The sequence below is a fragment of the Gymnodraco acuticeps genome, unplaced genomic scaffold, assembly GCF_902827175.1.
Source record: "Gymnodraco acuticeps unplaced genomic scaffold, fGymAcu1.1, whole genome shotgun sequence".
Classification (NCBI taxonomy): domain Eukaryota; kingdom Metazoa; phylum Chordata; class Actinopteri; order Perciformes; family Bathydraconidae; genus Gymnodraco; species Gymnodraco acuticeps.
The window spans coordinates 3,926,570-3,941,753 of NW_022990459.1; the positions used below are offsets into that span (position 1 = coordinate 3,926,570).

A 15,184-nucleotide genomic window follows, 5' to 3' on the forward strand; every position below is an offset into this window, starting at 1 on the left:
CCAGCCTTCGTCCCCTCATGTAAAATATTCATATGCTATATTCGAGGGACGACGATGCGCCATTACGCATGGCGCAATAGGCATGGGTTATTATCTGAGCAGGTGTGTCTGTGCTTCTAGTACCGGGCGGACCCAGTGGGGCGCAGACTACATCATGCTTCGCCCTTAACCCAATAGCGATAGCCTTAGAGGGCGAAGCCATATACGAAATATAACTGAGGTTACCTACTGTAACCCCAGCTTCTATGAGTAATGGTGTAGCCCTCTAAGTGCTGGGCCCCACTGGCTCTACGAATAGCTGAAGAAAAGTTATTTTGTATGGGAGCAGATTGTCGGGCCGTCCTATTTATACCGGAAGGAAGCCCGAGGGTGGGGCCCACCTTGCGGGTGGGGCCCACCTTGCGGGTGGGCGTGGACTACAAGTGTTTCAGTGCTGCGCGGGTGCGCAGGGGATTACCCAATAGCGATAGCCTTAGAGGGCTACGCCATTACTCATAGAAGCTGGGGTTACAGTAGGTAACCTCAGTTCTCACTCCCAACTCGTCACATATTGACGGACGGTCAGAGCCCCTCCCCGTCACACCATTACACACAGGGTACCTGTTAGAAAAATATCACTCGACACCAGGTTGAGAATCAATGATCAGGTAACTAATTTATTCTTGCAAGAAGGAGCAGAGTTAAATCACATACAAAGGATATGGGTTAACTCACACACATGGGGTATGTTGCTCAAAGGAACAGCAAAAAACATCAGGCTTATATAGTCCAAAACACAGGAGACAACAACAAAGTCATAAATCGAGGTGGCGCTAATATCAGCCGCGGGTGTCGGAAAGTCAGGTCATCTGTGATGGGTAATCTGTGACGTCTTCTGGAAAGAGTCACGTACTTCCTTCACGCTTCATAGAAATGAGATATTTCGGAGACAGCAAGTCTCCTAATTATTTCTCTGTACATCGTCCGTTTCTATCACTCAGACCTGTTACTGTTTCCCTGCTAACGTCCACTCTTTAAATTCTACAGGGTTCTGTTGGTTTCTTCACTGGTTTGAGACAAGTGCCCTTATTGGAATCACCTCCCTTTGTAGCCAGACTTCACCACAGTAGAGGCGAGTTTCTGTCTTTAGGTTTAAACAGCTTCACAGTCAGATGTATCCAGGATGGTCTCTCCTCCACTCTAACTGCAGTCGGTGTAGACAGGAGTGCTTGGTAGGGACCCTCCCACTTGGGCGAGTGCCAGCTCTTCCTCTTTATCGCTCTGGTGAACACCCACTCTCCTGGTTTCACTGTCTGTGTAGTGCAGTGGTTCTCAAAGTGGGGGGCGCGCCCCCCCAGGGGGGCGCAGAGGCATGACAGGGGGGGCGCGAGAGACCAGGAGGAAAAATGGTTATTAAAAAAAAAAAAAGATTATATAAAAAAAAAAAAAATCATATTTTGAAAAATTATTGATTCGAAAATAATATGATACAGTACTATTACGTCTGGGTCTCTGTGTTTCATTAAAGCTCGGCTCTGTGTGTGTGTGTGGAACGAGCCATTTTGTGTGCGTGCGTGAGCGAGAGAGAGAGATAGCGCACCGGTACCGGAGATCGTTGATGTTAGCTTCTGGTGCTAGCGAGCTACGCTAACGGATATAAGGAGTTTTTTTAACAACAAAGTGGAGGAGAGTCCTCTCCTGTCAGACTGAGAGTCTCAGTGAGCTAAAGGACTCTCAGTGTTATCTCAGTGGGTCTCAAACGTTTTGGTCACCATTAATGTAAACAATTATTTCCGAGGCACACGTTTATATGATCATTATAGTTATAAAAAAATAAGAGAATACATGAAAAACAGCTATGAAATACTATATGACAGTAAAACAAGAATAAAGTTTAAAAGAGTGATTTATAAAATATCCATAAAGAAATAGTAAATCTGTTTACAATTCTGTTTCATCTGGGTGTTGAGAGATGTATCCATAGATCGCTTCATTTTGCTCTCAAAGTGCACCAGATTGATGCTTTCAACTTCAATATTTAAAAATCTTCCCGGGGGAGCATGCCCCCGGACCCCCCTATGTGAGGTCCACACACCACCTATAAAAATAGCACTTTACCCCTGCTTACACCTATATGCCGAGACTTGATATCGAGCCTTCATTGTAACAGTCGCGAGTACATAGTGTATGTGCGTGGGGAGTGTTGCAGTAGAAAATTCCACTGTAGCGACCGGTACATTAATGGGAAACCCTAAATGTTTGATCACGCTCTATGAAAGGTCAAGCTACCCCACAGCACCCCCAAAAGAAATCTCTGGCGCCGCCACTGAGCCTGACTATTTGTGTTGGGGGGGGCCCGACTTTTTTTTTTCTCCAAAGGGGGGGCCTGACCGAAAAAGTTTGAGAACCACTGGTGTAGTGTCAGGTACTTCCTGTGCAGAGGGGACAATAACATTTGTGATCTCTTTTATTCTCAAAATGTTTGCCATAAATTCTGCTGTGTTTTCACTTATACTCTCGTCCTCTCTTACAAATGGTTTTAACTCAGGCAGATAATATGGTCTTCCATATAACATTTCAAAAGGTGATAGCCCTCTAGCACTAGGTAGGATGTGCATGCTTAGCATCACTGGTGCTAAGCATCTCATTCATGTTTTCCCTGTCTCAGCCATCATCTTCTTCAGTTTAGCTTTTACTGTACCATTATTTCTTTCTATCAACCCTGCTGATTGTGGATGATAAGAACAATGTCGTTTTAATTGTATTCAAAATACAGCTGTCAAATCCTGAATTACTTTATTTACAAAGTGTGTGCCATTATCACTATGGATCTTTTCCGGAATTCCAAAACATGTGACTATGTGATTTGTCAATGCTTTCTCCACTGTCATTGCATCTGGATTCCTAGTTGGAAAAACTTCAATCCATTTTGAGAACATGTCAATGATTGTTAGACAATATTTCATTCCCTCACATTTATTTAGTTCAATAAAGTCCATGCAAATGTGCTGAAACGGATACTGGCTCCGGTATTTTACCTCTCTTTGGTTTGAACTGTCCCTGAGGGTTATACTGTGCACACACAGAACATGCTAAAAAAATTATTTTAGAGTAGTTTGTAAAGCCATAGGCTGTGAATATCTTCTGTATTACGTCCACCATTCCCACTGTTGAGCCGTGGTCCAACCCATGGCTCAATATAGCTGCATATCGAAATAAGGTTTTTGGTAATACAAATGTGCCTTCTGTACTTTCCCACAACTCCTCTTTATTCTGTGTACACAACTTCTTCTTCCAGTATACCTTTTCTTTGTCAGGTGCATTCGCTTGCATGTCTTTTAGGATGTCATGATCAATGTGTTCCATATTTTCAGAAATATATTGGTCATTGTCCTGTCACTGTCTTTGCGCTGCTTTCTTAGCCTCTTCATCTGCCTTCCGGTTCCCTGTGGAAATTGGGTCCGTCCCTGTGTGCTGCACACTTACAGACCGCCACTCTCTTAGGGAGTTGTACTGCATCCAAAAGTGATAGGATCAAATATTTATGTGTAATAGGTTTGTTTGTGGATGTTACCATCCCCCTATTTTCCCATTGTTGTGCAAACACATGTATACATGAACTAGAAAATGCATTTCCTGCATAAAATGCGTGCGAATGCTGTAAACATTTATGGCTGAATTTAGCTGAAAATGCAGAAAAAGCTGAATATGTTATTAGCTGAATGGTAGCTGCTTTTAGCTACAAAAATGCAGAAAAAGCTTAATATTTAAAAGAAAAGGTTTAAAAAAAAAGGTATAAACAACAACATGTATAGCCTTGATGTCCTGAAATAGCTGAATAATCTAATAGTTGTTACGGAAATCTTAGACCTAGTCAATACTGTGGAGATATACAAATCAGAATGATCAAACAATAAACTGGTGAAACAAAACAGAGTTGTCTTTCTGGTTCTTTATTCAAAGCTTCGAAGACACAGGTCTCACAGAGTACAAAGTATTCTGGAAGAGTGCGCCCAGAGTAAAAGATGCATACAGGTTATATAGGATCTTGACAGTTCAACAACATTCCGTCACTTGTCAAGGAGGGGCCCTGGCAGGAGAGATAAGCTTTCCAGAGGAACAGAAACTGTCAATCACTAATAGACTAAAACAGGAACTTGTTCAACAAAGGGAATGGTTTCTGCAGCTGAAAATAGGCTTAAGGAGTTAAATATCAGATGTAAGTAGTAGTGAATGAATTTGTATTAAGATGAGAAAATAAAGTAAAAAGGCTTGGGAAAGCAGAAGAATATTTGAACTGCAAACTTTTGAACTAACTTGATGGTGAATGATCTGTCGCCATGCCAATGGCATTTGATGACATCCCATAATACGCTTAGATGTGTTGATGGCTGCATCGTTACCAAACCTGTGAAGTTTTGGGCCATTTCGAGCATTTTCACTGAAGTTATGAGAAAACCGTGTTTCATGGTGAGCATTGTGTTGCCATGACAACGGCATTTGAAGAAATCTCAAAACTTTCCCGTAGATGTCTTCAAGGCTGGACTGTTAGCACATGTGAAGTTTGAGCACTTTTTGAACATTTTCATAGGAGTTGTACATTACATTAGGAGGTTACATTTACATTAGGGTTAGAAACATTCTCAGAATGTTTTTAGAACCCAACATTTCTAGCTGGGTAGCCTCTTCTGCAATTATCAGCAGATGTACCCACGTTAAGTAAATTGACCCAATGTCAGAGGAAATACATACACTTATATACAATTCATCCTCTGATTCTACAACGGGGGCCATTCTAATCACTGTTCTTCACTTCACCTGTCATAATGTTATGGCTGATAGCCTGGTGTATGCCACTAAGTTCTGAAATTGCTGCTCATCATTTTTGTGGATGTGTCTTTATTTGAATTATATTATAACTAATGTGTGCTGTTCATCTATATATTAATAGCTCATTCATTCTGTATTATTGCATGACTTTACCTGCTATGCAAGTAACAATGTACATTTCCGGCTGTTGGACTAATAAAGGATTTCTAATTATGTAACTGGAAACATGCTCCTTGGTTATTGGTTCATTTAAATGATTTTAATAAACATTTGACAATCTCACATATGTATGTAAATGATTCCAGGAGTATTTTTATTTATTGTTTGCAATAGCAATGCTTTTATGAATTGGAGCCCCCCGCCCCTCTTATATCCTCTGCACGTCCCTGTCGAGTGAATTTACGTTGTGTCGTATTCATTCAATTCGTTTTACAGTTATAGTCCTTTTGGGACTTACAGTGGTACATGTGTACAAATTCTTAATGTATTACTACTTTATCTTGTTACCACTCATATTCCCACAGGAATTGACACTGCGACCTCACCAACCACGTGGAGCAGCCAGCCACGCCCGCAGCCGTGCGTAAAGACTGCAACATCATCGCGACACGAGCCGAGAAACGACACGGAGCGGAGATGAGCATACACACATACATACACCGCTTATATTTCGAACTGCAGTCGGTGGAGATAAAAGATGCGGGAGAAGTCGTTGCCTTCACAAGCAGAAGCCATGCGTAATAAGTGCGACCGCCGCCGGTGAGGAGGATGCTGGAGCATGAGACAGGAGCAGACATGCGACTGGTCCGTCAGATCAGCACAGGTATGAAGATCCAGGCCACGGGGGAACATATGGGCTGCAGCAAGGTCGGAGAAAACACAGAGAACCAGGTCATCTGTGTACAGTGTCAGGAGGAGGTGGTGCGGGTTTGTCCGGGAAGTCCGCGCAGTCCTCGCTGCGCCATCGCGACGCGCCTCTCCTCCGGATCTGCAGGTAACGGTAAAATGTGATCACTGACAATACTTTCATCTCATATGTTTGCTTATGTGGCTGATATTTCATCCTCAGTTTATTCTAGTTTCTCTGTTGAGTGAGGGCTGAAATGATGGTGTGGGTAATAACTGGGACAAATACTTTGATTATTTATAAATCAGCTTTTCTGTACAAACATTAAAAGGTACTTCACACACAAAGACAAATCCAATACAAAATTCTGAGTTAACAAATATAAACAGGAAAAGTTCAAATGATCGACAAAAGTGCAGAAAATGAATACAAAATAAAAATAAAACAAGTAACACTTTGTTTTTTTAAACGAGTAGAGTCTATGTTACTATACGTTTTCAAAGGTAGAACCAAGACTCCTTGTTATTTGGGTGATTGCATATTTTTGACCTATTATCATTATCTCTAAATTTAATACTAAGAACTTGTGAATGTCCTGAAGGCCTTTGACAGTGTTCTGGTTTGTGGGTTACGGCTTAGATAGATCTGAGTATCATCATCATCATCATCAGCTTTATTGAAGACTCTAGGTCCATTTTTAAAAGACAATTAAAAAGGCAGTTAAACCAATGTTTCCACAGAGGTGACTGGTGTACTGAGACAAGGATTTGACAGCAGCATAATGACAGAATTATGATAAACATTCAGTCAACAGATTCATTCTGTCGATCGTCTGCGTACAAATGGAAACTGATGAGAGCTGTACAGTGGGAGATTGTTAATGGCAACTTATCATCTAACTACTAAGAACACAATTAATGAATTCAGCTTTAAAGTATAACTTATATGTCAAACTGCAATGATTAATTGATTTATTGATTGACAGAAAATAAATATGCCACTATTGGGATAATTGAATGATAATTCACTACCGAGAGAGAATTATAGCGAGGGAGGGATTGCATTGAATAACAGCAGCAGGAGCATACGCTTGCCTCGGGGAGGGAGAAAAAGAGCCAGAGCGTCCACAGCGGAGAATAAACAGAAGGGCAACCATGACAACCATGCGCTGGAAGTCTTCGTCGCTGCTTTTGTGGCAGACTACAGCGCCACTTACAGGCCTGGCATATATACAACAGCGTCTCCAGCGCTTTCAAGCGGCAATGGCCGTGGCCCAACCCCCCATTCCCCTGATAGGTGGAGAGTTGCCCATATAGGCGGAGCACCCCTTTTTTGAGTCAGAACAATTCAAATCTGTATCAGCTCCGTTGCAGCCCCGTTTTTAGAGATTTGGGTATGGAGGAAAAGAGAGAGGGTTGTGTTTTCTGACACTTGGTGAGTTCCCTGACACACCGGGGACATATATTCATGTATAAAAGACGTACAAAAGTGCATTTTGCATGATAGGTCCCCTTTAAATTGAGAAAATGTTGTGCAGATTATTTGTATAATACAAATAATCATTTGTTGCAGCCATAGTTTTTCATTTTGCTTTACTAAATTGTACACAGGATAGAGTAATATGACCATTTACCAATCTGTAAATTAAACTTCTGATTATGTGTCAGTGTAGTTGCAAGCCATAATTCCCCCCAAATTCTTTATGCAACATTTGCTTGAGTTATATAGTGAAATGTCATAGGACATTTATCAAAGGGCTAATGGCTATAAAGGTGACACACTTCATAAATCCAGACAAGGACATGAACATATCAGTAATCAACAACATTGTTTTAGACATTTTAGCTTGTACACCATAAGGGTCAATAAAGGTTTTCTTCCAGGGTTATCGTCTGATTCTCACAACACTGCTGATCTGTTTTTATGTATTTAATTCCCATCATAAATTGTTAGACCACGGCACTAGAGCTGCCAGACTCCTGCCTTAGCTCTGGCAAGGTCAATGCTTTTTCCCCTTGTGCATCTCGATGTGTGGAACAGCACTAACATTGCAGTATTAGGGTTTTATGTGTAACGCTGCAGGGTCATGGCTTTTCTCAACCCCCCCAGGTTAGTGGACTCATGGGGAACTGTAGGATACTATGGGACCAAGACACACTTTTTTCCCTATACATCTATTGGAAAAGCAATGGCTGTAAAAGTACCCCAACAATTATAGGGATCACCTGGACTTAAAGGGGACCTATTATACTAAATGTATTTTTTGAATATGTGTCCCCTGTGTATCAGGGAAGTGTCAGAAAACAAAACCCTCTTTATTTTCCTCCGTACCCACATCTCTCAACAAAAAAAAAGGGGGTGCTAACAAGCAGATCCAGAATTTTCGCTCCTATAACGTCATTGGCGACATCCGGCCGACGTGACACGTCCCAACCTATCGTCTCCGTAAACAGTCGCAGCTGTGTGTCTGTGTATTCAGCAGGATTTCTGCTGGAGGCTTAGAGTAAAGTTGTTATATATATAATACATATTTTCATTTCATTTCAAACCTTTATTTAATCAGATTGGTCCCTTGAGATCATAGATCTCTTTTTCAAGGGAGACCTGCAATATAATGGCACTGTTCTAGCGGTAAACACTTAGAACATGTCAAGCTATATGTGCTGTATCAGAAACAATGCGCAGCGTGTTTTGGGAGTAAGATGCTGTGTGTTTACATTATAAAGCATGCTAACACTCAGAGCTAACCATGGAGGTTTATTGTCTTTATTAGGATCCCCATTAGCACTAGCATGAGCATTGGCTATTCTTCCTGGGGTCCTCACACACACAAAACATACATAAACATACATACAACAAAATTAAAACAAAACAAAACAGCTCATCATGTAATACAATTTACAGTGCTGTATGAAGTGAAAACTAAAACTGTCATTCAATTATCACCATCCCAAGGCCAAACAAAAGTCAATACAAATAATACATAATAATATATGCATACATAGCCACAGGCACAGTTCAAATGTACTTTATAATACTTAAATAATTTTTTAGCAACCTTTTGAAATGTACTTGAGAATTTTCCTGAATGATGTGAACCGGAAAAGAGTTCCAGCTGATCATGGCTCTGTACATTACTGTTTTCTGTCCCATATTTGATTTAGATTTGGGTAATACAAACCTTCCTTCTATTGTATGTGGTGTTTGATAGTTATGTTGAGCATGTTGCGCTATAAACCTTTGTGATAATATATGTGGTGAGTCACTGTAATATTTCTGACAACATTTAACAAAATATAAGTTGACCTCTGTCTGACAGTTAACCATTTCAGTGTCTCCAGCATTTCAGTGACTCTGGTTCTGTAGGAGCACTGCAGTGCACATCGTGCTGCCTTATTTTGTGCTACTTGTAGTTTGAGAGAGAAAGGTTTGAGCACCATACTGTTTCAAAAATAAAGCTTGAAGTGGTTAGGAGCATAACATGGCATTTAATCACCGCAGCGTTTAGCTGAGCTTCTCCCCGTAGAAATCTCTCTAGCAGGGGAAAGCTGCGTGATGCTACAAAGGGGCCTGGCTAGAAGCAGATGTTCAATTTAAAGCAGTATCAGCCTGTTTGCAACAGGGTTGCAAAAGAGGGGTATGAGCAGTATGAGGCATGGCTAAAATGGGTGATCTGTTTGGTATTTTAAGCAAAAAACGTCACAGACATCTTTTGTATAGGTATGGCCCTACAATATATGTTTCCAATATAGCATAATAGGACCACTTTAAACAAAACACAATGTCTTTGTTGCATTGTAAGGTTTCTTCGATAACAGAGTGTAAGTGATGCCATCGTATACCTTGTGTGTCCTGTCACAGACCGTGAGCCCAGCAGCAGCAGCTACAATGCCTCTTCAGGAACCTTCTACAGCTGTGTCAGTCAGATCACCATTGGTAAGTTTAAGACTGATTTTTAAAGAAGAAAAAGTAAAGCAATACAATCTACACAAGACAATCACTAAGTTGTTAATTTTCAATTTAATTTACGTTTGATAAAAACTGTTGCAAAACGTTTCCAATCAAATCTTGAGTCTACGCAGGTCACTGTTGTGTTGAATTTATACTCGACTAGACAGGAAATAAAAGACTTGAGAGTGTATGTTCAAATATTGAATGAGATGTTTAAAGAATACTTTAAAGTATGTCTGTGAGACGTGCTAGTATACACTGGAAACGTCAGTGGCCTGATTCGAAGACGACATTCCATTGAATTGAATTTAACTGTCGATATTTTCCAAAGTGACTTACAAGGTCATACAAGGTGCATTCAACAAAGAAGAAACAAACTCTTGCAAGTACATCAGATTCAGTCTAAAATGACAGCCTTTCACTGTTTGAAGGTGATTGGGAGGGAATGTTCAAGTGATTGTGGAGATATTAAGAAATAAATAAGCTGTTATATTTCTGATTACTTTTATTTATCTGTATATCAACAAATTGTAATTCAAATTCAATTAATAATCATACATTTTGAACGGGTTAGATACATTGGCCAATTGTATAATTATTAGACAGACAGGTACTTCCTCTTCAACAGGACTGCAGGTGTGTCTCTAGTATTATTGGAGGTAAAGTGACTTGACAAGAAAAATGAGTCACGTGTCCTAGAAGACATACTCTTCACGTGTCCTAGAAGAGTATAATAGGGACCTTTAAGTTAGATTCAAGGGTTAATAATATCAAAGAGTGGGCGTTAGAGGTATATATTTTATATAATTCAAAATGTCTGCCATGTTGTAATAAGAAAGGTTGGAGGAGTAAACAATATAAATTACTATTACCTTCAATCAATCAATCAATCAATCAATCAATCAATGTTTATTTATATAGCCCAATATCACAAATATTACATGTTTGTACAGAATAACAGTATGACAATACGACACCCTCTGTCCTTGGACCCTCACATCATACAAGGAAAAACTTCCAAAGAAACCCCTCAGTTTAAAATGGGAGAAACCTCAGGGAGAGCATCAGAGGAGGGATCCCTCTCCCAGGACGGACAGACGTGCAGTAGATGCTGTGTGTAAATTGAAAAGATAATACATTTACAACATAGGTAGTCCAAATGTTTGGAAATGCATGTGTCTATAATAATAAGATGAATCCACGAGGATGTCAACAATCCTGTGGGAGCCATCAGGGAAGTAGTATGATGAGAGTCAGGCAGGACCGCAGAGACCGTTTCAGCCACAACTCGAAATCCAGGACTCAGGATGCAGGACTCAGGATGCAGGACTCAGGATCCAGGGCCAAAGCAACAGGCACAGCCACGACTCAGGATCCAGGGCTCAGGATGCAGGATCCAGGACTCAGGATGCAGGACTCAGGATCCAGGACTCAGGATCCAGGACCACAGCAACAGGCACAGCCACGACTCAGGATCCAGGGCTCTCGATCTAGGACTCAGGACCACAGCAACAGGATCAGCCATGACTCCGGATCCCGGCGTATATAGACACCAAAAGAAATTTGGGGGAAGCTGGGTTATTCGGAACATGAGAGTACACAGGTACAGACAGAGAGAAGGAAGAAGTAAGGTGTCCTCCGACAGTAAGCCTATAGCAGCAAAACTAGGGGCTGAATCTAATCAGCCTTAACTATAAGCTTTATCAAAAAGGAAGGTCTTAAGCGCACTCTTAAAAACGGATAGGGTGTCTGCCGCCCGAACACAAACTGGAAGCTGATTCCACAAAAGTGGAGCTTGATAAGAAAAGGCTCTGGCTCCCATTGTACTTTTAGAGACTCTAGGAACAACCAACAACCCTGCATTCTTGGAACGCAATGCCCTAGTAGGACAGTAGGGTATAATGAGTTATTTAAGGTAAGATGGCGCCTGCCCATTAAGGGCTTTGTAGGCAAGAAGAAGAATTTTAAATTCTATCCTGTGTTCTATAGGGAGCCAGTGTAAGGCAGCCAGAACAGGAGTAATGTGGTCCCTTTTCCGAACTCTGGTTAGTACACGTGCTGCAGCATTTTGAATCAGCTGAAGCGACTTAACTGACTTCTTGGTACACCCTGATAATAAGGAGTTACAATAATCCAGCCTTGAAGTAACAAATGCATGGACTAGTTTTTCTGCATCGTTTTGAGGCTAGATATGCCTGATTTTTGCAATGTTACGTAGATGAAAGAAGGCGGTTCTAGAGATTGATTTTATGTGATTTTATGTGGGCGTTAAAGGAAAACATCAAAAAATGTAAGGTCATCCACGTTTTTAAGTCCTTGAGGCAAACTTGAATTGTATTTAGATGATTGGTTTCATCAGGCTTGATTGATAAATATAGTTGAGTATCATCCGCATAGCAATGAAAATGTACAGAGTGATTCCTTATAATATTGCCTAACGGAAGCATATATAATGTGAACAAAATAGGTCCGAGCACTGAGCCCTGTGGCACTCCATGGCTAACTTTGGTTTGCATCGAAGATTCATCGTTGACACGTACAAACTGAGAGCGTTCAGATAGGACCTAAACCAGCATAAAGCAGTTCCCTGTATGCCAACTAAGTGCTCTAGTCTTTGCAATAGGATATCATGGTCAATAATATCAAATGTAGCACTGAGATCGAGCAAGACAAGAATAGAGACAAGTCCTTTGTCTGAGGCTATTAGGTCATTTGTGACTTTAACAAGAGCTGTCTCTGTGCTATGATGTGTTCTAAAGCCAGACTGAAAATCTTCAAATAAATTATTGTTTTTTAAATGATCACACAACTGTTTTGCGACCGCTTTCTCAAGAATTTTCAGAGGAACGGAAGATTAGAAATAGGTCTATAGTTGGCTAAAACCTCTGGATCGAGGTTGTGCTTTTTAAGATGAGGTTTTATCACTGCTACTTTAAATGATTATGGAACATAGCCTGATGCCTTGTACATTTTTGGAATAAAAACAGCAGTGTGTTAGTTTGTGAAGTATTCCAGCAACCTTTCAGAGAGGTAGTACTGCAGTACAGTACAGTGATTTATTCTGAGCATTAAGAAAATTCAACTTTTCCCCTGACATGTTTTTTTGTTTGTATATCAGGGGCTGCTGACAGGACATAGTGCATTGTTGACAAAGCTGTCTGCAATAATGTTCCTGTCTGTCTCAATACTGCAAACTCCTGCTTTTTGCAATACTCAGACCTTGCCTTTGGAAAAATGTTCAATGAATATTACAGTGTGGTTACTGTGAGAGGCTGTAAACTGAATGCTGTTCAGACTTTGGGTTCATCTGAGGCTGAGGCTGAGTTGCTGCTGCATGGTGTTCCTCTCTTCTCTCTTATCTAAATAAACACAATAATGAAGTGCTGAGGGAGAGCTTTGAACCGTTGAGACTCACCCTCTTGGTTTGGCAAAGGGTTAGTTAGCGTGCTGGGTGTGATTTAAAAGCCCTGCCCTTTGTCTGAGAGGAACATATTTGTCATCACCAGGCTAAGCTATTCTTCTGTTGTATCCACCCTGCTTCAAAGTCACATAACTTGCATGGGTGATATAAATCAAGGCACACCCAGGGTATAAATACTAAATAGCCATAAATAATTGGCACCATGCTGGTACTTCCACAGCATTGACTGATACACACCCATCAACCTTAGTTTATTTACGTCATTCTTTTCTCAAAGAAGAAATAATTATTTTTGGAAATGATTCACTGTGTTTCTAAGAGTTTCTTTAATTACTGATATTTTCGGTTGTATTATCACCAGAAGAGCCTGCTTATGCTTATCCAGTTTAAAGAGGTCAGTGTCAGTTGGATTGTAAAACACTTCACCCTGCAGTTGTCCAACTTTTATATCGGGAGGGGACTTTGTCTGACACCTTTGTTCCTTTCTAAAACATACAATCCAACCTGTTCTATTCAAATCCAAACGGTAAACATAATTATGACAAAATAGGTAAGAAATGAATCCACACATAACTTACTACTTGCTACTGTCCATGTTTGCTTTTGTAAGACTTTTACAACATGAATGATAAGCTATGAGCTTTATCTTTTTATTGTGTCCAATAAAATCTAGTGAACTCACCTCTTCCTTCTGTCAAACTATATTTTTACCTTGGTTACAAACATGTAGTGAATTGGTGTCATTATATAAGCGGTCATAAATTCGCACATTGCTGATAAATCTTTTAATTTCTCTTATGTACATTGGCCTTGTTTTATTATGCTGCTGCCACACAAACATTTCCCAAATTGGGATCAATAAAGTACTTCTTATTTTATCTTATAACACCAGGAACAAACTGCAGAATAGAGCAACTTTTAATCTGCTATTTATTTTTTTAACACTTTATTCTTGAAAGATTTCATTACAAAGAAAAATCATACAGAATGTCATTGAGCAGTCAAATACATACTGTAGATCAGGGATGGACAACTTTGATGGTGGTGGGGGCCACATCATTTATGTACTGGCCACCAGGGGGCCGCAGATTCACTTGGAACACACACACAAATTCCATGTATTGTATGTAATTATTAACAAATATACTAAGTCTGACATCTTCATTGACATTTTACAATCTTTCAGTGAACATCCTCTAATAAGCTCGCTAAACAAATATCAGTTCACAGAAATGTTATTTAATTTGTACAAGTGGCATGTTTGTATTGAACAGGTTATTTAACAGTGGAATACAACTATTTTAAACTATTGGAAAGCACGGAAAATGTGTGTGCATTGAGATTAACCATTAAGATGACATAAACATGAAGTCATGAACACTAACCCAGACATTAGTTGTCTAACCTGAACCTAAGACACTTGTAGCCTGTCTCTGCTGACGCACAATAAGTCAACACCTGTCAACCCGCACTCTGCTGTTCCTCCGGGCCGCCATTTGCCCATCCCTGCTGTAGGGCACATTTAAACCAGACTGCCAAAAAGCAGATCAAATGTACCCCCCACCCCTACCCCAGCATGAAAGAAAATAATAACAACAAATAAAAAAACAGTGTGAATTAGATAAGTGTACACGTTCTCACAATTTACACAAGAATTAAATGAATAAAAACATACAAAGCAAACGACAAACAAAAAGACAAAATATATACAAAACTTACAATATTGCTTTAGAAATGGTAGTAGCCCAGATTCAGCAACACTCAAATCTATACACACTCTTCTTTAAAGAGTTAAGTCCAGCTTGCACTTCTCTACGTGTGTGATCAATGGCTGCCAGGCCTTGTAAAATCTATCAGTAGATCCCTTCAGAGTGGACCGGATTTTCTCCAGATGCAAAAACTGCAACAGGTCTCTAATCCAGTGAGTATGGGTGAGCAGTGATTCATCCTTCCATTTAAGAATAATTAGTCGTCGAGCTATCAACGATGCAAAAGCAATGGCATTTAATTTATATTTTGGAAGTTGAGCTTCTCTAGTAACAACTCCAAACAATGCTGCCAGCAGAGACTGATTGAGAGGAATCTCAAACACTTCTGAGAGAGTTTTAAAAAACATCTTCCCAGTACTTGCAAAGGCGGGGACAAGTCCAAAAAGT

At 40.2% G+C, this 15,184-nt stretch overlaps 1 protein-coding gene across 4 annotated transcripts in view; it reads left to right on the forward strand.

Annotated features, from left to right (window-relative positions):
• The first annotated feature begins 5,400 nt into the window (after positions 1-5,400).
• LOC117552462 (anoctamin-4-like) overlaps positions 5,401-15,184 on the forward strand; it is an 81,246-nt gene continuing 71,462 nt past the window's right edge. For 3 of the 4 annotated variants that reach the window (XM_034225909.1, XM_034225913.1, XM_034225912.1), the window contains exons 1-2: positions 5,401-5,803; positions 9,518-9,592. In XM_034225909.1, the coding sequence (XP_034081800.1) occupies positions 5,578-5,803; positions 9,518-9,592 (301 nt within the window). In that variant the 5' untranslated portion in view covers positions 5,401-5,577. The remainder of the gene's footprint in view (positions 5,804-9,517; positions 9,593-15,184) is intronic. The other variant, XM_034225910.1, reaches the window with a different exon arrangement.